This window comes from Macaca fascicularis, chromosome 5 (genome assembly GCF_037993035.2).
Source record: "Macaca fascicularis isolate 582-1 chromosome 5, T2T-MFA8v1.1".
Lineage (NCBI taxonomy): Eukaryota > Metazoa > Chordata > Mammalia > Primates > Cercopithecidae > Macaca > Macaca fascicularis.
Window position 1 is genome coordinate 132,690,233 of NC_088379.1, and position 24,393 is coordinate 132,714,625.

A 24,393-nucleotide genomic window follows, 5' to 3' on the forward strand; every position below is an offset into this window, starting at 1 on the left:
AAATTGCACATCCACCAAGTGACTAATATCCAGAATCTATATAGCAAACTCAACTCAACAAGAAAACCACCAATAACCCCATTAAAAAGTGGGCAAAGGACATGAACAGACATTTTTAAAAAGAAGACGTACAAATGGATAACGTGCATATGAAAAAGTGCTTATCACTAATCATCAGAGAAGTGCAAATTAAAAGCACAATGAGATAACATCTTACACCAGTCAGAATGGCTGTTATTAAAAGGTCAAAAAATAATAGATGCTGGTGAGGATGCAGAGAAAAGGGAATGCTTATACAGTGCTGGTGGAATTGTAAATGAATACAGCCTCTACAGAAAACAGTATGGAGATTTCTCAAAAAACTAAAAATAGAACTACAATTTGATCCAGTAACCCCATGACTGGGTATATACCCAAAGAAAAGAAATCATTATATCAAAAAGATACCTGCACTCATATATTTATGAGTGCTACTCACAATAGCAAAGATAATGGAATCAATCTAAGCATCCATCAACAGATGACTGGATAAAGAAAATGTGGTGTATGTATATACGATGAAATAAAAAAGAACAAATAAATAAATGGAATAAATTAAATAAGTAAATGGAATAAATAACAGAAAATGAAATCATGTCATTTGCTGCAACATAGATAGAACTGGAGGCCATTATCTTAAGTGACACAACTCAAACAGAAAGTCAAATATTACATATTCTCACTTATAAATGAGGGCTAAATAATGTATTCACATGGACGTAGTGTGTAAAATAACAGACACTGGAGATTTTGAAGGGCGAGAGGGGAGTCAGAAATGAGAAACTACTTAATGGATACAATGTACACTCCTCAGGTGATGGTTGCACTAAAAGCCCAAACTTCACCACCATGCAATATCCATCTATTACAACTGTACTTGTACCCCCTAAATATATACAAATAACAAATTTTAAAGTGTACAAGTAAATGCTTTTTGGTGTATTCACAGAGATACGCAACCCTCATCAAAGTCAATTTTAAAACATTTTTCTCACGTCAGAAAGAAATCCTATACCCTTTAGCTCAGCCAGCCCAACCCCTGGGCAACTGCTAATCTATTTTCCATTCCTATAGATATCCCTGTTCTGGACATTACATATGAATGGAATCATATAATGTGTGGCTATTTGTGACTGGCTTCTTTCATTTAGCATAGGAGATGCATTTCATTTAGCATAAGGTGTGCATTCCTCCTTTACAGTCTTATTAGAAAGAAAATTTGTTTCTCTGTGCGGTGTTTTGGGGTTTTTTTTTGGTTTTTTTGTTTTTTGTTTTTTTTGTCTTCGTTTTTTCTACTGTAAAGAATAGATGTTATTTTACCTAATATTTAGATTTTGTTATTAACTATGAGATATGGGTTAAATGTGGAAAGCAGTAAATACAGCTAGAAAAACTTTTTTGAGAAGGTAATAAATATGAAAATTATTTTAGGGGTTCCTTAGCAATGTGTGTATCTTTTGTTGCATACACACTTTTTAAACTATAGTAATATTAGTATACTACAAGAGTCTAATATTTGTCTAAAAGTGTATGCATTTCTAAAATATATTAAGACAAAAGTAATGTTCTGTGTGGAAAAATTCATTTAATGATTTATATTTAAATTCTACACAAAGTTCTCTATATTATCATAGTTCGTTATCGTATCTCTTTTTAGAACATATTTAAATTTTTAAAACTTCACTGAAGTATAATGAAGTAAACTGAACATATGTAAAATGTACAATTTGATTAGTTTTCACATAGGTGTATACCCTGAAACTATCAACACAATGAATATATTCATCACGCCAAAAGTTTCCTTGAGAACACATTTAAATCTGACTTACATTTTGTTTACATGTTTATATATTTGTGTCCCATACTGATTGTCATCTCAGCTGGGACTACATCTTCCTTTCTTTAGCAAATCATCTTCATAAATAGGCAGTCACAAAATATTTGTTAAATTAACCAACTGAGATGAAGCTTTCTTTTTTTTTTTTTAATTGAGACAGGGCCTTGCTTTGTCACCCATGCTGGAGTGCAGTCATGGCTCACCACAGCCTTGACCTCCCAGCCTCAAGTGATCCTCCCATCTCAGTCCCCATCCCAAGTAGCTAAGACTACAGGACCACTCCACTATGCCCAGCTAATTTTTTTTTTATTTTTTTTAGAAATGGGGTCTTACTTTGTTCCCCAGGGTGGTCTCAAACTTCTGGGCTTAAGTGATCTTCCCACTTTAGCTTCCCTTAAGTGCTGGGATTATAGGTATGATCCACTGCACCCCGTTTTGAAACTTTCTTTTGGAAAAAAAAAATTTATATTATGCTTAATGTTAGCAAGAGAATTTCAACTTTTTTTTTTTTTTCTATAATGGGTCTACTTTTGTTTGGCCTAGAGTTTTCTTTTTTCTCTTTTTGAGACATAGTCTCACTGTGTCACCTAGGCTGGAGTGCAGTGGCACAATCTCGGCTCACTGCAACCTCCACCTCCCAGGTTGAAGCACTTCTTGTACCTCAGCCTCCCGAGTAGCCGGGATCACAGGCATGTACCACCACACCAGGCTGTCTTTTGTGTTTGTAGTAGAGACAGGATTTTGCAATGTTGACCAGGCTGTTCTCGAACTCGTGACCTCAAGAGATCCACCTGCCTTGGTCTCCCAAAGTGCTGAGATCATAGGTGTGAGCCACCACACCCAGCCTGGCCTAGAGTTTTCTGTTTTGTTTTTTTTTCAATATGTTGCAGTATATTTTTACTGTCATATAATTCCTTGCGTTTTTTGTGTGACAGGTATATGAAAAGGAATCTACTTATTAAGTATGCAGTTCTTAAATCATACCATATGCAATCTTTTATGAATTATACTTATAATTTTATGACATTTAAAGATATTTTTATCTTATTTTGAATTTATTGTTTCTTAGCTCATCCCTCCTTTTAAATGGAAAACAAATTCACGTGGCTTATTGGAAAGAATCTGACAAGTTGTTGCTAATTGGCCTGCCTGCTGAAGAGTAAGTTGAGGTTTTTGCTTACCTTAAAATCATTTCAAAATAATATTACATTTCTTTTGTTAAAATTATTACATTTTTGTCAAAAGACAAACTCCTTAACAGTTTTACAGTTTAAAGATCTATTGCACTAGTAAAATAGTTACCTGTGTTCATTTGGTATGAATAATGCAGAAAGGTGCCATGGAGCCTCAGCTGGGCCGGTTCGTAAAGGGGGGTGGGCTGTCAATACACTTGCTTCTTTTGTGGTCAGTAGAGAGGTGGCTAAGAGATGAGCTCTGCCTCTGCTAAAATTTTTGACAATATTGTGATTTGGATTTTGCACATTTACAGTTTTTTACTGTTGGACCAGATTTTGGAGAATTAAGGGTCAGCAGAAGGGTATTTTGCCCTGATTTGAGCATCTTTGACAAAATAAGGTATATGTAACTCTAAAGTGACTTCTCTAATGGTATGTCTTATATTATCATGGTCTCCCTCTTAACTATTTTGTGAGTATTTTGAAGTATACATTTAATAGTTGGAGGTAAAAGCAGGATTGACATTTATAATAAACTGACCTTGTGCTCCAGGGACTGCATTAGGTACTTTACATTTATTAAACTCATTTAATCTTCAAAATCACTTCCAGACATACTTAGTGATTACTGGCTCCATTTTGTATATGAGGAAAGTAAAATCAAAAGAGGGTTCAATAACTTGCCAAAGCTTGCATAGTCAACAAGAGGCAGGATTGGAAATTGATTGAGGGTCTGTCTGAATTCTTTCTACAACATTGATTCCCTAATGTCATAGGACATTGAAAATCAAGGGAGAAATGGACTACAAGTATGGAGAATGGCCCCAAGGAGATGAACTTAACTACTATTATAATAGTGTTATGTTCCTGTTCAATGGTTTTTAAAACTTGTAATTTAGACTTTTGCCTACTTTAAAAGGTATTCGGACAACTTTTATTAAGTAATTAAACACACTTTAGTTTTCCCCTTTGGTCTGTAGAATCATAGCATATGGTCTACAAAATAGGAATCAAATATCAAAGCAAATACTGTAATATGTGATGGATACAACTTTAGAGAATACCAGTTGAGATAAATTTTCTCTTGGTGTTGCTTCAAGCTTCCCAAGAAAGAAAAAGATGTACCAGGAAGATGCATTATCTAGCCAATCTGAATGTGAATATGACTATTTTTCATTACTAATGATTTTGTTAACCAGATTTCCTTCATTATATAGCAGTATATTCATTTTTTATTGCTGTGTAACAAATCGTTCCCCAAAACATAGGGGTAATTTAAACTTAAATAGTAAACATTTATTAACACAGGTATTTTTGTGGTTCAGGAATCCAGGAGTAACCTAGCAGGTAGTTCTGCCTCAAGGTCTTTTCTTGAGGTTACAATCCAGTGTTGGCCAGGGATAGACTTATCTGAAGGCTTTAACTGGAGCTGGAGAATCTGCTTCCAATGTGGCTTATACACATGGCCATTGATAGGAAGCCTAGTTTCTTGTCACGTGGACCTCTCCATGTAGCTGCTTGGGTGTCCACATAACGTGTCAACTGCCTTCCTCCAAAGTGGCGAGCCAAAACACAGAAAGAGGGGGATGCTACAAGACCTTTTATGTCTTAACCTTAGAAGTGGTACACTGCCATTTCCACAATATTTGTCATTTCCACCATTCTGTTTGTCAGAATTGAGTTACTAAGCTCAGCCCACACTCATGGGGAGAGGAATTAAGCCTCACTTCTTGAGGGGAAGAGTATCAAAGAATTTGTGGACCTATTTTACCATCACAACAGGAATTCCAAAGATGGCTACAGTGAAAAATATCAAAATGATTATATTTTGAAGGTAACTTTAATTTTGGACAGAAAGAAATATAATCTATCATAAATGTGGGGTTCAAATCTTTTAACATGGGGGATAATGGCGCTGTGACATATACTAGATGAGGGCACTCCTTAACCAGCCACACAAGAGAAAAATGTGTGTTTTTCTGTCTAAAATAGGATACTGAACCCTTCTCAGAGACTGCCCTGAGGGTTTGGATTATGAGGAACAAAAGAGTTGTTTAGAAAGTATGGGTCTACAGCCAGGCAGTGGCTCACACCTGTAATCCTAGCACTTTGGGAGGCCAAGGCTAGTGGATTCCTTGAGCTCAGGAGTTCAAGACCAGCGTAGGTAACATGGTGAAACCCTGTCTCTACAGAAAATGCAAAAATTAGCCAGGCACGGTGGCATGCATCTATAGTCCCAGCTACTTGGGTGACTGAGGTGGGAGGATTGCATGGGCCTTGGAGGCGGAGGTTGCAGTTAGCTGTGATGCTGCCACTGTACTCCAGCCTGGGTGACAGAGCAAGACAATGTCTCAAAAAAAAAAAAAAAAGAAAAGAAAAGAAATAAATTTTGGGTTTACAAGGATTGGAGAACATCCAGAATGAGATGATTTAGTATGTAGCAGCAGAGTAAAACATGTCTCTTTAAGACTTTTGTATCAGCCCAAAAGGCAAAAGAGAAGAAAGAAAATACAGTGGTGAGATAAAGGTAGCATAGGCAGTTAGAGAGAGGAAAGGCAGACCTGGCTAAGGAACTGAGCAAAGGCTGTTCAACCACACTCTGATAACACCAGCCAAATCAGCTAAGCAGAGACAGTTTCCAGGTGAGGTTGTATCTTGAAGCCAACAAAGGACTGTCACTGCTGAACTCTGGACCAAGGTTGTGCCACATGAGGGATGCTCTAGCCAGTTTCTTAATCTTTATTAATCAGGGTGGGGGAAGGGAGGCCATCTTCCCTAAATATTTATGTCATTTCTATACTAAAGAACTTGGCTTGATAAGTTAGAATTAACTTGAAGATCCCCTTTATTCTCTTTCCTGAGCTTCCACTGAAAAGTAAGCTTGAGCCATCTCTTTACCCTTCTCTTAAATGCTCACACCAACCTTCTGTTCCAGATTATTTTCCCTCTTCCATCTCATTTCACATAACTAAAAGATAGGTAGTAGTATTCTCATTTATTCAAACTTGGAAATAGAGTATTGAGAGATCACGCACAAGCACCTCTTCAGTGTCAACTTACATGTCTTCATATCACCAACATTTTGCACGTGCTTTGTAATTGAACTCAAAGCCCTGGGATTTTCTCCTCGTCCATTTCAGTGCCATAGACTGCGTGTTTCCCTCCTCACCTCTATGCCTTTTATAAGCAGGGTAAGAAAAGTGCTGTCCCACAGAATTTAGGGTGGGGCACATGATCGAGGGATATGTGTTTTCAGATGGGAAGATCACATGCCCGTGATGGCTGCAGTGAATAGCGGAAACCTAACCAGGAGGACAGTGTAGGGTAGTGGGAGAATAACTTTGGGTCTAAGAAGATGAGTGCTCACCAGCAGGCTCTACTCCCTTTCTACCCTTGCAGAAATTATGTAACTTCTTGGACTTCTGTTTACTCACTGGCATAATGGGAATAATAAGAGCTACCTTGTAAAATTCTTATAAGGCTTCAATGAGAAAATATAAGTCCATTTCTTTATTTCCTTTCTCCTACTTTCTTCCCATTCTCCATTTCAATTAAGAGTGTGTTTTTGTCACAGGATTTGGAGGCCCAGTTGATATGTGGGTAATACTAAAAAGTGTCAAGAATTTAGCATTTTTTTGTGTGTGTGGGCCCAGGTCTTGTAAAAACTAGTTTATTTGCATTAATTTCATTTAATCCTCAGAATCAATCTGAGAAGGGCTTGGTGACTATTGGCCTCATTTTACAGATGAAGAAACTGAACTTTAGAGAGAGTTACATGATTTGCAAATAAGTGGTGTTATAAAGTCCCTGTTAGATTCATGCTGGAACTAAATCTAGAATAAAGTGATCAATGGTCATTGAAAGCGACCATTTTATACAGCTTTACTCAGAGTTGACACATACACTTTTCACATTCCGTATGTGTAAAATTCAAGGATGATCTGCTTCTTTTAGATAAATGTCATTTGATTATGCTGTAAATTAATACGTGTAATTTTACTTTTTTAGAGTTCCTCTTCCTCGGCTAAGGAACATGATAGAAAATGTCGTCCAAACCTTAAAATTTATGTATGGTTCTTTAGATAGGTAAGTACTTCTTGAAATTGACTCTCAAGTTTTAATTACATGATTCTAAGTCACCTTTTGCATTTCAGACCATTTCTTGCTTGACAGGTTAGTTATTTGTCTCCTCTTTCTCCTCCTTCCCTCTTTCCTCCTCCTCTTCCTTCCTCTTCCTTCTCCTCTTCCTTCCTCCTTTCTCTTTCCTTATTCTTCCACCTCCTTCTTTTTCTCCTTCCTCTTCTTATTTTCTCATCTTTTATTACTGGCTTTTATGTTACAACAGTAGGCAGTTTTTCATTTGATTCCTTTTTGTTTGTTTGTTTTGTTTTGTTTTTGGTCTCATATATGACTTAAGTGAAATTTCTTAGTGAATTAGTGACATAACCACAACTGTATTCTGATTTGATATATTTCTGGAGGGTCAAATGTAAGAGTATTTCTTCATAACAGATACAGAAAAGAGAAAGACTTAAAATATATTTTTGTAGTTTTTTTTGCTTATAAGACCATTAAATTCCCTATCCTGAAATATGATGGTTCTTTCTCAAAAAAAATTCTTTAGCAAAAAATTTATGCAGTATTATTTAAGAAAGACATACAGTAGAGACAGTATTGACTGATTTTGTTTGTGTCCTTCCATATATTTTTCTATATAATAAAAATATATTCCCTTTTTAATAAAAGTGTGCTGCTATGCATATTTTTCTGCTTCTTGCTTTTTTAACCTTCTTGATCTGAAGGCAGAAATTTGAGGTAACATTTAACATTTGAGCACACAAAACTGGGTATGGGAAATCGATTTTTCTCTTAGTGACTTTTGTTCTTGTATTTCTGAGGGCTAAAATGGTATCTTTGTGTTTAAAGCCTTAGGAGTATATCAATACAAAAATCCAAAGGCAGTGTATACATTTTTCCAAACCATAGTGATATCAGCTCTCTGTTTATCTATAGTGGATCTTTGTTCTTATTGTTCTGACAGCGTCATGAAGGAATTTTCTGTGATGGTGTCATCTGGGAAAATTATCTAGTTTGCAGTGCAGTGTTCTCTAGAGGAACCACTGAGGAGGCACATCCCTGTCAAACCTGATCACTTACCAACATTTTCCAAATGAGTGAGCTACAAAGAGCTGGGCATCCATAAATAGTCCTTTTACCTTTTACTAGTAAGGAAATTTTTAACCAATGAAGAGTAAGACTGTGGTTATGAACTGCCTCTTTAAGTTTACTCGAGAGAGGCAAACTTTGCCATATTTTGCCCTAATTAAAGTTTTTTGTTTTCATAAAACCAGAGATTATCAAAGATTAAATTTTTGCAATGAGTTTCATACATGAAAATAGTCCATTGGAGTTGTCCTGCAAATTCCATTAGAGTAGACTGGGGACAGAGGGACTTAATTTCTCTTTCATCTTGAAATTTATCTTCCATTGATAGTGAAAGTATCTTTTTGATGGCAGCAAATTTAATTCTTTTCTACTTCAAGTGAGAATTTAAAGAGCAAACTACAATAATAAATATGAAGATCCATTGAGTTCTTAAAACCAAGAAGCACAGTGAATCCAGGATGTTATTAATAGACATTTGTAATAATTTTTTATAACAACTTTTTTCTGATTATGAAAGATATTAAGGGCCAATTGTGAAAAATAACAAAAAGACCAAAAAGTGTAGAGACTTAATTATCTTTTTAATGTTGTGAGCTGGTTAATTCTCTATGAGCCATAGAAAACTAACTATATACTACCAGTTTAATGTTGTGACCAAATTAAAGCTATAACAATTTCCTTCACCATTCCCAACTAATTCATCAGCAAGTCCTCATCAGTCTGTCTTCAGAATCTCCAATGTGTCCGTTTCTCTTTATCTTTACTATTGCCCTGTCCAGCCACTGCTATCTCTCACACACTTCAGTAGCCTCCTAACTGGTCTCCTTCCCTTCAATCTTGCCACTTGAACTAATTTTCATATAGCAGTTAGAGTGATCTTTCTACATTATTATCTGGCTCCTACCTACCCCTCTGACTTCAGATATCAAAGCACACGTGCCTCCTCTGCTCCTTTGCTCAGGGTGCAAACACCCTGGCAAAGCTTTTCCCCACCCCAGGGCTTTTGTACTTTTTCTTCTTGCTGGATCTTCCTGACGTTGGAATATCAGCTCAAATGCCCTTTCTCTGAGATTCTTCTCCAACCATTCAACCTAAAATAGCCAACCTGTCACACCACCCATTCACATTGTGCTATTTTCTGCATAGTCCTTTATACGAATTCATGTTTTTTACCATTTGTTCATTTGCTGTGTTTCTCCATTAGAACATAAGATTCATGAGAGTTCATTGTCTTTTGTCTTGATATTTTTACTGCCATAACTCCAGCAATGAGAATAGTGCCTGGAATGTAGTAGTCACTCAAATATTTGTTGGATGAATCAGCGAATAATATTTTGGTACACCGATAGCATATGTACCTGCTATTTTGTCATTCAGTGAGCTGTTCCAATAAATGCTTGCAGTCAATGCTGTGTTACTTTTATATGGCTAAAACCAAGTATTTCGGTTTTTTCTGTCATTTTGTTTTTTGAGTTCTTTAATATTATACCTTCAGCAGTAACGAGGGGAGGAAATAACTTATGCTTATTATGTACTTACTATTTACCAGCAAATAATAAGCATAACAAGAACTTATGCTTGTTATGTTCTAGGCATTCTGCATGTGAGTTAGATTGTATTAACCCTATTTTTACAGAGTTGGAAACCAAAGTTAGAGAGAGGTTGGGTGATTTGCCTTTGATAGCTACCTACAAAGAGCTGTGATATGCCACATCTGTTCTATTACAAAGTTCAAAATCTCTTTATCATTCCACGTTGCCTGAAAGATTTCAGGAGTTGTAAATGGTTGAGAGATAGTCAGAGGTAAGAACAACCTACCTTTTTTACAAAAAGGGTATTTCAGCCCTTTCTGTTATAGATATGTCACTTGTGTTAGCCCTGTGGTTCTTCCATAGAACCATCTACTCGATACATTTGAGAGTAAGTTTTAGGGTAAAAAGTATGGACAGGGTGAATTTCTTTACACAATCCGTCAGTAACATTCTAGCAGCAATTCTATTAAAGGAGAGGAGTGAGGAAGATAGCCTATGTAGTTGGGAAAGATCCAGTTCCCTTAGGAGCACACAAAAAATGACCACCATTTCCATATGTTGTTCTAACTTACAGCTCTTATTTCTCCAGTGCCTTTTGCCAGATTGAGAATGTTCCTCGTTTGGATCATTTTTTTAACTTGTTCTTTCAAAGAGCGCTTCAGCCCGCGAAACTGCATTCCAGCGCCAGTCCCAGTGCTCAGCAGTACGATGCTTCCAGTGCAGTACTTTTAGACAACCTCCCTGGAGTCCGGTGGCTCACTCTTCCACTGGAAATCAAGGTAATCTTAGATATTATAAAGAAGAACCAGACCAGGTGGCTTATTATAATCTTGCATCTTCTTTTTTCGTAGACTTTTTGTTATTTTTGGAATTGTGGTTAAAAATTAAAGAGGCAGTTGGTTGACAAAATAGGAGGTCCAGTGCAATAAACCCAGAAAGAGAAATTATTCTTTATAAGTAGAGATTTGCTCTCTCCTCTTACTTTTAAATTTAAGCTTTGTCCAAGCTGGGACTGCTTTTCAGAAATCATAATTAAATGGTGTATCTTCCTTTGGAATTTTGTGACTTTGATTTTATAATGTAAGGTTGTCAAGTTAGAATTATGTTTCTGTACAAAAAAAGTAGATGACCTGATTGACTAACAATATTCTCAGTTAAAATACAAAGTCCACTAGTCTACCAAAATCTTTTTTTACATGAACATATGTGATTAGCTTTTGGCTTGTCCCATAGATAGCTACCAATAGTAAGACTGTATGATGGTTAAGAATTATCAATATGATTTTAGTTGTATCTGTATACCTAGAATAACTTTATTATTGAATGATTGACAAGATTATTTCAGACATTTTCATCAATGTAGACCACCATATAATCTATTTAGTTACAGCATTTGTATTAGTATTAAATGAGGCAGTATGCCATAGCCACTTCTCTGCTTATGAAGAAACCTAGGCTATGTTACAGTAGAAACTTAATTCAAGTTCCTACTCTTCATAAGACTCTACAGTGTATGATCAAATAAATGCCTTTTTGACAGTTTAATAGTTATTTAAATTGATGTATCAATCACTTTGTTCAGTTTCCTCATCTGTAAAATGGAGGAAATAATAGTCCCTACCTCATGGAAAAGTTACGAGTTATTACACATGAAGTATTTAGAATTGTGCCTGGCATGTTGTAGTTGTAGTTATGGGAGCATTATTATACAATTACTATTTGAAGGGAGATGAGGTGTTAGAGCATGTTCAAAGGATGCTTTGCCTTCTGGTGTTTTTATTTTGTCCTTAGCTCTATCAACTGCCTGGTCTTTTGATATTTCAGGACAATAATTACTCCTTCCTTCCTTCCTTCCTTCCTTCCTTCCTTCCTTCCTTCCTTCTTTCCTTCCTTCCTTCCTTTTTCTTTTCTTTTTTTTTTTTTTGTGAGACAGGGTCTCGCTCTGTCACCCCAGCTGGAGTGGGAGTGCAGTGGCGTAATCATAACTCACTGCAGCCTCCACATCGCAGGCTCGGGTGATCTTCCCCCCTCAGCCCCTCAGGTAGCTGGAACTACATGTGCACACCACCATGCCTGGCTAATTTTTGTATTTTTAGTAGAGACCATGTTTCTCCATGTTTCCCAGGCTGGTCTTGAACTCCTGAGCTCAAGCAATCTGCCCGCCTCAGTCTCCTAGAGTGCTGGATTACAGGCATGAGCCATGGCACCTGGCCTACCATTTTCTTAAATTGTATAAAAAACTAAAAAGTATGAGATATATAATTCTACCTAATGTTTTCATAAAAATATATAAGCATTGGCTGAGCATGGTGGCTCATGCCTGTAATCCTCGTGCTTTGGGAGACAGAGGTGGGAAGATCACTTGAGGCCAAGAGTTCAAGACCAGCCTGGACAACATAGGGAGACCCTGTCTCCACAAAAACTTTAAACATTAGCAGAGCATGGTGGCACACACGTGTAATTACAGCTACTCAGTAGGCTGAAGTGGAAGGATTACTTGAGCCCAGGAGTTGGGCTCCCCACTCTATCATAGTTGCAGTGAGCTATGATTGTACCGCTGTACTACAGTGGGGCAACAGGGTGAGACCCTATCTCAGGAAAGGAAAGGAAAAAGGAAAAGGAAAAAAGAGGAAAAAAGGAAGAGAAAAGAAAAAAGGAAAGGAGAAGGAAAGGGGAAAGGAAAGGGGGAGGGAAGAGGGACGGAAGGATGTAAGTGTTCAATATAGGTAGAAACATAGAAAGTAACTAGATAACTTTACCTTTAAAAGAGAAAGACCCATATCTTGAAAGTGGTGGTAATTACACAATTGCATATCTTCATCAAAACAAACTATACACTTAAAATGGGTGCAGTTTATTTGAATGTACATTCTGTCTCAATAAAGTTGATACTTTAAAAAAAAAAAAAAAAAAAAAGAGAAAGACCCTGGTTCCAAAGACTGTCTCATGTCCATTCTCATTCTGGGGTCTTTTTTCCTCAGCCACAGGGCCCATGCCCACTTCATGAGTCAGAAGGTACCATCTCTTGAGGCTTGCCATTCTACCTGGCCATTACCTAGGTTCTTGCCCCTCTGTCAGAATTTCTTCATTAAAGAAACCTCTTCCCTCAAAATATATAGTCCCTTCTTTCTGTAATAGTAGAGGTACTTAATGTTTTAGGGGTAGTGTGTTTAGAATTTAGATACATTAAGATTAAATATTATCTTTCCTCAAAAAAGTTTAAGATGTTCTTAAATATTGTCTATTGGGGGCTTACAGATTGCATGTGAAGGCTACCTCTTTTTCATTGAGAGTTTTGTTAATTTAGCATATATTTCTTTAAAAGATTTATATGCTTTTCTTTATTTCACCCTAAAAGAATATCAAATTGAGAAATCACTGTGTGAATTCTGGTATATATTTTTAATTCATTGCCTTAAAACATAGCTGTTGCTTATCTTGTCATTGCTTTGGCTGCTTTTATCCTTGTTACATCTAACACTACTGTGTGGAGATCAGTGTTCATTGTGCCGGTTCCTCAAGTCTGTGCCGTGCTTTGCAGAATGCAGAAAAACCTCTAGATGTGCACAGGCAAGTTGAGCAGGTGAAATTAATACACAGGAAACAGTGAGGATCTGGCTTAGTTGTTTTCTATATTTTGTAGTCCAGTTAGGAGATTGAGAACAATACTTTTGGGAAGAGAGCTAGATACCTTCTGCTAAAGTAGTCTAAAGCTCTATTTGATTAATATAAAATTTGAATAACAACAATTGAAGCTTTTTTTTTTAATTCTATTTTTTACTGCAGTTTCAGGTTCACAGTAAAATTCAGAGAAAGGTATAGATTTCCCACATGCCCCCTTCCCCCATACATCACACATGCATAGCCTCTCCATTATCAACATTCCCCCACCACAGGGGTACAGTTGTTATAATTGATGAACCTACATTGACACATCATAATAACCCAAAGTCCATCATTTACATTAGGGTTCATTCTTGGTGGTGTACATTCTATGGATTTAGACAGATTATAATGACATGGATCCATCCTTGTAGTATTATACAGAGTAGTTTCGCAGCCCCGGAAATCCTCTGTGTTCTGCCTATCCCTCTTTTTCATCCCTCCCTTTCCATTAACCGCTGGAAACAATTGATCTTTTCACTGCCTCCATCGTTTTGCATTTTCCAAAATGTTATATAGTTGTAATCATATAGTATGTAGCCTTTTCAGATTGGATTCTTTCACTTGGTAATACATATTTTAAGTTCCTCTTTGTCTTTTTACGGCTTGATAGCTCATTTCTTTTTAACGCTGAATAGTATTTCGTTGTTCAGATGTACCACAGTTTATTCATCCATTCGCTGAAAATCTTGGTTGCTTCCACGTTTGGACAATTAATTCTTGGTCAAACAGCAAGAGAATGTTTAGTTTTGTAAGAAACTACCAAACTGTCTTCTGAAGTGGCTGTATTTTGTATTCCTACCAGCAATGAATGAGAGTTCCTGTTGTTCCATATCCTTGTCAGTACTTAGTGTTGTCAGTATATTGGATTTGGGTCATTCTACTGTGTGTCTAGTTCTGTCTCATTGTTATTTTAATTTGCATTTCCCTGATGACCATATGATATGGAACATCTTTTCATGTGCTTATTTGCCTTCTGAATATCTTCTTTGGTGAACTGTTTGTTAAGGCCTTTGGCCCATTTTTTTAAATTCAATCGGTTTTTGGGGAAGAAGTGGTGTTTGGTTACATGAATAAGTCCTTTAATGACGATTTCTGTGATTTTGGTTCACCCACCACGCAAGGAGTGTACACTGTACCTAATGTGTAGTATTTTATCTCTTGCCACCCCCTGCTCTTTCCCCCAAGTTCCTAAAGTCCAATGTATCATTCTTAAGTCTTTGCATCCTCATAGCTTAGCTCCCACATATGAGTGAGAACATACAATGTTTGGTTTTCCATTCCTGAGTTACTTCACTTAGAATAATAGTCTCCAATTCCATCCAGGTTGCTGCAAATGCCATTATTTTGTTCCTTTTTCTGGCTGAGTGGTGTTCCATGGTATATATATACCACATTTTCTTTATCCACTCATTGATTAATGGGCGTCTGGTTCCATATTTTTGCAATTGTGAATTGTGCAGCTATAAACGTGTGTGCAAATATCTTATTCGTATAATGATTTCTTTTCCTCTGAGTAGATACCTAGTAGTGGGATTGCTGGATCAACCAGCAGATCTACTTTTAGTTAAGGAATCTCTACAGTGTTTTCCATAGTGGTTGTACTAGTTTACATTCCCACCAACAGTATAAAAGTGATCCCTTTTTGCCACATCCACACCAACATCTATTTTTCTTTTTATTATGGCCATTGTTGCAGGAGTGAGGTGGTATTGCATTGTGGTTTTGATTTGCATTTCTCTGATAGTTAATGATGTTGATCATTTTTCCATATGCTGGTTAGCCATTTGTATATCTTCTTTTGAGAACTGTCTGTTCATCTCCTCAGCCCACTTTTTGATGGGATTGTTTTTTTCTTGCCGATTTGAGTTCCTTGTAGATTCTGGATATTAGTCCTTTGTCAGATGTATAGATTGTGAAGATTTTCTCCCACTCTGTGGGGTGTTAACTCTGCTGATTATTTATTTTGCTATTCAGAAACTTTTTAGTTTAATTAAGTCCCATCTATTTATCTTTGTTTTTGTTGCATTTGCTTTTGGGTTCTTGGTCATGAAGCCTTTGCCCAAGCCAATGTCTAGAAGGGTTTTTCCAATGTTACCTTCTAGCATCTTTGTGGTTTCACGTCTTAGATTTGTTTAAGTCTTTGAATCATCTCGAGTTCTTTAAGCATTTGTTTATCTGGAAAAGACTATATCTTTTCTTCATTTACGAAGCTTCGTTTCACTGGATACAAAATTCTTGGCTGATAATAGTTTTGTTTAAAGCATCTAAAAATAGGACCCCAATCCCTTCTAGTTTTTTGTGTTTCTGCTGTTAATATGATAGGTTTTCCTTTATAGGTTACGTGATGCTTTTGTCTTACAGCTCTTAAGATTTTTCCTTTGTCTTGACTTTAGATAACTTGATCACTATGTGCCTAGGTGATGATCTTTTTGTGATGAATTTCGCAGGTGTTCTTTGAGCTTCATGTATTTGGATGTTTAGATCTCTAGCAAGGCTGGGGAAATTCTCCTCAATTAATTCCCTCAAATATGTTTTCCAAACTTTTAGATTTCTCTTCTTCCTCAGGAACACCAATTATTCTTAGGTTTGGACGTTTAACATAGTCCCGAACTTCTTGGAGGCTTTGTTCATTTTTTTTTTAATTCCTTTTTCTTTGTGTTTGATGGATTGGGTTAATTCAAAAGCCTTTTCTTCAAGCTCTGAAGTTCTTTCTTCTGCTTGTTTGATTCTGTTATGAGAGTTTCCAGTATATTTTGTATTTCTCAAAGTGTGTCCTTGATTTCCAAAAGTTGTGACTGTTTTTTATTTATGCTATCTGTTTCACTGAAGAATTTTCCTTTCATATCCCATATAATGTTTTTCATTTCTTTAAGCTGGACTTCATGTTTCTCGGGTGCCTTCTTGATTAGCTTAATAATTGACCTTCTGAATTCTTTTTCTGGCAATTCAGAGATTTCATCTTGGTTTAGATCTATCGTTGGTGAGCTGGTATGATCTTCTGAAGGTGTTAAAAAAAAAAACCTTGGCCGGGCGTGGTGGCTCAAGCCTGTAATCCCAGCACTTTGGGAGGCCGAGACGGGCGGATCACAAGGTCAGGAGATCGAGACCATCCTGGCTAACACGGCGAAACCCCGTCTCTACTAAAAACACACACAAAAAATTAGCCGGGCGAGGTGGCAGCGCCTGTGGTCCCAGCTACTCGGGAGGCTGAGGCAGGAGAATGGCGGGAACCCGGGAGGCAGAGCTTGCAGTGAGCTGAGATCTGGCCACTGCACCCCAGCCTGGGCGACAGAGGGAGACTCCGTCTCAAAAAAAAAAACAAACAAACAAACAAACAAACAAACAAACAAAAAAAACCTTGTTTTCTCATATTACCAGAATTGTTTTTCTGGTTCCTTCTCATTTGGGTAGACTATGTCAGAGTGAAGATCTGGGATTCGTGGGCTGCTATTCAGATTCTTTTGTCCCATGGGATGATCCCTTGATGTGGTGTTCTTCCCCTTCCCCTAGGAATGGAGCTTCCTGAGAGCTGAACTGTAGTGATGGTTTTTGCTCTTCTTGGTCTAGCCACCCAGCAGAGCTACCGGGCTCCAGGCTGGTACTGAGAAGTGTCTGCAAAGAGTCCTATGATGTGATCCATCTTCAGGTCTTGCAGCCGTGGATATCAGCACCTGCTCCAATGCAGGTAGCAATGGAGTGAAGTGGACTCTGTAAGGTGTCCCTGGTTGTGTTTTTGTTTAGTGCACTGGTTTTGTGTTGGCCTCCAGTCAGGAGGTGGCACTTTCAAGAGTGCATCAGCTGCAGTCATCTAGGGAGGATGTAAACTTGCCCTAGGGACACCTGGTTAAGTATTCAGGTTTCTCAGGCAGTGGGCAGAGCCATAGAGCTCCCAAGAGATTATGACCTTTGTCTTTGGCTACCAGAGTAGGTAGAGAAATACTACTAGGTGGAGACAGGGATAGGCCCGAGCTTGTTATTGTCTGAGCTTCAACTCTTCTTGGGCAGGGCTTGCCGCAGCTGCTGTGGGGGATGGAGGTGCAGTTCCCAGTCCAATGGAGTTGTATTCCTAGGGGGGATTATGGCTGCCTCTGCTGAGTCATACAGGTCACCAGGGAAGTAGGGGAAAACCGGCAGTCACGGGCCTTACCCCTCTCCCACACAGCCTGCAGTCCTAAAAGCCAGTCTCACTCCCACCATGCCCCCTCAACAGCACCGGGTCTATTTCTAGGCAGCCAGTGACCAGGGCTTAGAACTTGCCCCAGACCAGGAGCCTCCCCATTGAGAAAGCAAGCAGACTCATAGTTTTTCAGCATCTCAGAGAGCCTGCAGCAGTGATCCAGTTCCTTCAAAGGGTCTACGGATTTTCTCAGCTTTCCTGGTATGTTTCTGCCATAGTTCTTGGAGCAAAAGTTCACGATGTGAATGTCCACATGCAGCCCTGTCCATTCGAGCAAGAGTTGCAAACTAGTCTTGCCTCCTATCTGCCATCTTAATCCTATTCTCAACCATTTTTAAATTTTTTTGTATGTGTTCTTATTGTGGAGTTTTAAGAGGTCTTTGTATATTTTAGATAATGGTTCTTTATCAGATGTGTCTTTTTCAAATATTTTCTCCCAGTCTGCGGCTCATCTTATTCTATTGACATCGTATTTTGCAGAGCAATAGTTTTTAGTTTAATGAAGTCTAGCTTATCAGTTTCATGGATTGTGGTTTTGGTGTTGTATCTAAAAAGTTAGTGTCAGACCCAATGTCATCTAAATTTTCTCCCATGTTCTAGGAATTTTATAGTTTAGCATTTTACATTTAGACATATGGTCCACTTAGAGTTAATTTTTGTGTAGGGTGTATGGTGTGTGTCTAGATTGATATTTTTTATATGGGTGCCCAGCTGTTCTAGCACCATTTGTTGAAAAGACCATTTTTCCTTTTTACATTGTATTTGTTCCTTTGTCAAAGATCAGTTGACAGTATTTATGTGGGTGTATTTGTGGACTCTGTGTTCCATTCATGTATTTATCTGTTCTTTCACCAATAATACAATGTCTTGATGACTGTAGGTTTATATTAAGTCTTAAAGTAGGATAGTATCAGTCCCAAGCCTTTGTTCTTGTCATTCAATATTGTACTGGCTATTCTTGGTCTTTTGCTTCTCCATATAAACTTTAGAATACCTAGTTGGAATTTTGATTGGGATTGCATTGCATATATAGATCAAGTTGTGAAGAACTGACATCTTGACAATATTGAGTCTTCTATCCTTGAACATGGAATATCTCTCCATTTGTTTAGTTCTCCTTGGATTTCATTTATCAGAGTATGGTAGTTTTCCTCATATAGATATTGTGTATACTTTGTTAAATTTATAACTAAGTATATTTTATTTTTGGGAATGCTAAGGTATGTGATATTGTGTTTTTAATTTCAAATTCCACTTATTCATTGCTGGTATATAGGAAAGCAATTGACTTTTATGCTGGGTACAGTGACTCGTGCCTGTAATCCCAGTGCTTTGGGAGGCTGAGATGGGCGGATTGCTTGAGGTCAGGAGTTCAAGACCAGCCTGGCCAACATAGTGAAACCCCACCTCTACCAAAAAATACAAAATAAGCCAAGTGTGGTGGCACATGCCTGTAGTCCCAGCTACTCAGGAGGCTGAGGTGGGAGAATCACTTGAACCCGGGAAGCAGAGGTTCCTTATATACTGATACAGTATATAAGGTTAATATAGAAAATTGTAATATATAAGATTGTGTCAATTCTTTCAGATTTTCTATGTAAACAATCATGTCATCTATGAACAAAGACAGTTTTATTTCTTCCTTCCCAATCATTTATTTCGTGTTCTTGCCTTATTGCATTAGCTAGGCCTCCCAGTATGATGTTGAAAAGGAGTGGTGGTAGGGAACATCCTTTCCCCTTTCTGATCTTAGGAAGTATCTCATTTCTCACCATTAACTATGAAGTTAACTAGGTTTTTTGTAGATATTCTTTATCAAGATGAAGAAGTTTCCCTCTATTCCTAGTATACTAAGAGTTTTTATCATGAAGGGGTATCGGATTTTATCAAATGCTTTTTCTGCATATATTGATAGAATCATGTGTTTTTTTTAAGCCCATTGATTTGATGGATTACATTAATTGGTTTTTGAATGTCAAACCTGCCTTGCATACCTGCGATAAATCTCCCTTGGCTGTGGTGTATATTTCTTTTTAGACATTGTTGGATTCCCTCTGCTAATATTTTATTGGAGGTTTTTGAATCTGTGTTCATGAAAGATACTGGTCTGTCTTTTTTTGTTTGTTTGTTTGCTCTTATAATGTCTTTGTCTAGTTTTAGTATTAGGATAATGCTGACCTCATAGAATGAGTTAGGAAGTATTCCCTCTGTTTCTGTCTTCTGAAAGAAATTATAGAGAATTGGTATAATTTCTTATTTAAATGTTTGGTAGAATTCACCAGTCTACCCATCTGGGCCTGGTGCATTCTGCTTTTGCAAGTTGATTAAATCGTTATTGATTCAATTTCTTTAATAAGTATAGACCAATTTATAGTATCTGTTTCTTCTGGTATCATTCAAGGAATTTTTCCATTCCATCTAGGTTATCAAATTTGTGAGCATGGGGTTGTTTACAGTATTCTTCTCCTATCCTTTTAATGTCCATGGACTCTGTACTAATGCCCCCACTTTCATTTCTGCTTTAGTAATTTGTGTCCTCTCTATTTTTATCTTAGTTAGGCTAGAGGCTTATACATTTTATTGATTTTTTTTCGAAGAACCAGCTTTTGGTTTCATTGATTTTTCTCTATGGCTTTCCTGTTTTCATTGTCATTGATTTCTCCTCTAATTTTTTATTATTTCTGCTCTTCTGCATATTTTAGATTTAATTTGCTTTTTGTTTAGTTTCTTAAAATAGAAACTTAGATTATTGATTTCAGATCTCTCTTTTTTTAATATATGCATTTAATGCTATAAATTTCCCCCGAACACCACTTTTGCTGTACCACATAAGTTTTGATAAGTTGTGATTTCATTTTTTTTAGTTCAAAATATTTTTAAGACCTTCACTTTATACTGAAACATTCGGAGACATGAGAGTAAATTATTAAACCTCATTGTTTTAGACCAATAAAGCCCTATCTGTTTAAATTGCCAATTACTTATTTAAGGCAGTATAGCACAGCAGTTTAATAGTCAAGATTCTCTACTCAGTGTATTTTAAATTTTCAGCTTGAACAGTAGTTACATGAACTTAAGTTCGTTTTCCTTAATGGCTTCATTGAGATATTTCACATACCATAGAATTTTCTCATTTAAAATGTACAATCCAATATTTTTAGTCTGTTCATAGAGCTGCCTAACCATCACCACAATCAATTTTAGAACATTTCACCATCTAATAAAGAAATTCCGTGACCATTAGTAGTTATTATTTACTTCTCTCTTTCCCCTCCCAATTTCTTCTTCTCCCTACCCCTCCAGCCACAGGCAATCATTTGCATAGTTTCATTTCTGTAAGCTTACCTGTTCTAAATATATTTTTTAAATTTGACTCATCTTATCTGTGATTGTAATTCCTTTGACCAACATTTCCTCATTCATCCTCTCCCCTAACTAACCAAGCCTTTAGTAATCACCATTCTACTCTCCTGTGATATCAGCTTTTTTACGTTCCACATATGAGTGAGATCATGTGGTAGTTGTCTTTCTGTGCCTGGCTTACTTCATTTAACATGATGCCCTCTAGGTTAATCTGTATTGTCATAAATGACAGGATTTTGTTCTTTTTTATGGCTGAATAGTATTCCATTATGTACATATAGCACATTTTCTTTATCCATTCATCTGTCGATGAACACTTAGGTTGATTCCATTTCTCTTGAGATTTCTCATTGTAGTAAAAACAGTAGGATTTATTGACTATGTATCTTCCCATAGAAAATATTAAGGAATTTAATGCCTTAAGAAATCTAGTTAAAGGCCAGGTGTGGTGGCTTATGCCTGTAATCCCACCACTTTGGGAGGCCGAAGCGGGCAGATCACCTGAGGTTGGGAGTTCAAGACCAGCCTGACCAACATGGAGAAACCCCGTCTCTACTAAAAATACAAAATAAGCTGGCCGTGGTGGTGCATGCTTATAATCCCAACTACGTGGGAAGCTGAGGCAGGAGAATCACTTGAACCTGGGAGGCGGAGGTTGCGGTGAGCTGAGGTCACACCATTTCACTCCAGCCTGGGCAACCAGAGTGAAACTACGTCCAAAAAAGAAATCTAGTTTAAAACGTGTGTGAGGCCGGTCACGGTGGCTCACACCTGTAATCCCAGTACTTTGGGAGGCTGAGGTGGGCGGATCACAAGGTCAGGAGATCAAGACCATCCTGGCTAACATGGCAAAACCCCGTCTCTACTGAAAATACAAAAAATTAGCCGAGCGTGGTGGTGGGCGCTGTAGTCCCAGCTACTTGGGAGGCAGAGGCAGGAGAATGGCGTGAACCCAGGAGGCAGAGCTTGCAGTGAGCCAAGATTGAGCCACTGGCACTCCACCTTGGGCATCAGAGGGAGACTCCATCTCAAAAAAAAAAAAAAAAAAATCGTGTGTGGGGTAACTTATGCCTGGCAATTTTAGGTGGAAATAGTTATTTTTGCTTGCTTATTTTTAAAAACAAACTAAATAGTTATTTTTAACTTGGAAAAAACTTATTTGTTCCAGGTTTAGTATATGATGAGGTCTTACTTTAGTTTTTCTTCCCAGGTATTTGAGAATTTCCTCATTTTGGTTTTTTTTTTTTTTTCCAATCATATTTTCCTAGGGTACAGTGAAATAATTAAGAGAAAGATATTTTTATATTTTCATTTAAGGAATATAAACAAACATATATATTATAGTAATATTGTACATTAATTAGCCTGTAGAGTTTAGTAGCAGGAATAGTAACTCATTGAACAGTTTCTGAGATCAAATACCACAAATCAGTAATTTTTTGTCCTGTGGTTTTTCACAAGACAGACTAATAGCCACAAAAAAAGGGAACCTGAAGTATTTGCTAGATGCAGAAAAATGTAGGTCACAAATGAGTAATAACTCATACTGTGTGAAAAGCATTGAAAGGCATGACTAATATTTCAAAAGCTTTTGTCATCTCAGTAAGACACAGTTAGTGTGTGAAACAGTCCTGCAGAGAGTGCCTTGGCCTTTAAAGAAAAAAAAAAAGATTCTCTGGGAGGCGGATCGCAGTGAGCTGAGATTGCACCACTGCACACTAGCCAGGGCGACAGAGCGAGATTCCATCTCAAAAAAAAAGGGGGGGTTCTTATTCACAAATAGCATGTATGCTATAAAATTCAATTGCCTATAGTTTTGATTTATATATATATTTGTATTACAGATTAAACTTCAGATTAAATTTATTCTGTTTTTAAATTTGGGATGCTTCAAAGAAGAACAAAGGTGATACATGACAGAGCTCAGGCAATTTCCATAAAAACAAAACCCAAATCCTAAGTAAGAGTTTTTTTTCTGATAACTCTCTGGGATAGTTGAACTGTGCCAGATTCCAGAGGAACACTTGCCTTTGTGTTTTAATCTAGGAATAAAGATTGACAACCCTTGAATGCAAAACATTGTGTCCAGGAGAAAGACAGGGAAGAATGTTGATATTTTTCAAGAATCCAACCGTTGAGTAATATACAAAAAATGGAGAAACAAGAACAACTCAAAATAAGTTGGCTACCTTAAGACTGATTTTCACTTTCTTCTATGAAATCAAAAGGGTTAAATTAATTTCTAACTTAAAACTGGAAAGCAACTTCTGAAGCTCATAAATTTACTATGCATTGAATATATGCTGAAGACCCATTTTGCAGTTATTGAGATTTAGTTGAAATATGCTATGTTAAATGAGTAAGTTGTTTTATGTTTGCAAAGCTTAAAAACAATATGTTAAATAAGTAAACTTTTATAATTGCAAAGCTTGAAAACATTATGTTCCATTTTGAGACATTTCTTAAGTAACACAAAGGAGAAAGATACTCAATTTTCAAGTAGTAATTAAGCACTTTTTGTATGGCCATTACTAAAAAAGTAACTAATATGAGTCAAATGCTTATGTTACTCTCTTTTTTTTTTTTTTTAACATAGATGGAATTAGACATGGCATTAAGTGACTTGGAGGCTGCAGATTTTGCAGAACTGGTAAGAGAAGGAGTAAGTTTTACAAAAGCCTCAATGTTGAATTCTTGTTTTGTATACCAGTCATTATTCTAAATATTTACCAAGTGGATATATAATAATCTTGAAATACACATTAGTCCTCTGTTTTGACTGTGACAAAATCCATTTTCTTGCCTTAGGATTTTCTACTCAGTTGAAATAGTTGTTACACAATGTATATTATGGGATTAAAAATGATTGATTACACTGGTGTCACTAAGAACTAAGTTTTTGAGGAAAACAAATATAAATGTAATACTGATTAAGTTAAATAAGAACCCTGTAGAGCTGTACTTAAATTGGAAGTCTCAATATGGTTTTTAATATTTTAATTATTGTATTTCCTAGCTATGTCCAATGAAAAGGCCTAGCAATAGTGACCGTCGCAGTAATGATAAGTACCACTAATACCCAGGCCATGGTGTATAAATAACATTTCTCACCAAAAGGAACCAGGACTCCTCAAGAATTGGCTCATTCAAACTTGGGGCTGAAAATGTACAAGATAAGTCTGAGAACATCTTGTCGTATCAGAAATTCAGAAGGCTTTCCAAAAATTAATAGGGTTATGGTAGAGCTCAAATTGTCATGAGACAACTTGAAGAGGCTCCCTGTTGAACATCTATAAGGAAATACCTACAACAGATTGAAACACATCAGATATGTATAAGTTCATAAGTGCATAAAGATACTAAAAACAAAAAAAAAGAAACTTGCTAGTCAACTTTGGAGAATATGAGGGCATCAACTTGTTTTTGTGAAAACTGTTA

The 24,393-nt window shown here is 36.9% G+C and overlaps 1 protein-coding gene across 23 annotated transcripts in view; it reads left to right on the forward strand.

The window, feature by feature from the left end:
- The window catches only part of INTU (inturned planar cell polarity protein), a 97,436-nt gene that overhangs the window by 54,814 nt on the left and 18,229 nt on the right, over nucleotides 1–24,393 (forward strand). For 9 of the 23 annotated variants that reach the window (XR_012435073.1, XR_012435074.1, XR_012435072.1 and 6 more), the window contains 4 exons: nucleotides 2,946–3,035; nucleotides 7,060–7,137; nucleotides 10,324–10,528; nucleotides 23,552–23,605. Coding sequence is in view for 13 of the 23 variants with exons in the window: in XM_065545445.2 (XP_065401517.1) it covers nucleotides 2,946–3,035; nucleotides 7,060–7,137; nucleotides 10,324–10,528; nucleotides 23,552–23,605 (427 nt within the window). In the remaining 10 variants the exon portion in view is untranslated. Of the gene's footprint in view, nucleotides 1–2,945; nucleotides 3,036–4,763; nucleotides 4,886–7,059; nucleotides 7,138–10,323; nucleotides 10,529–23,551; nucleotides 23,606–23,971; nucleotides 24,182–24,393 lie in introns of those variants that run through there. The other 14 variants (XR_012435076.1, XR_012435077.1, XR_012435078.1 and 11 more) reach the window with 5 other exon arrangements.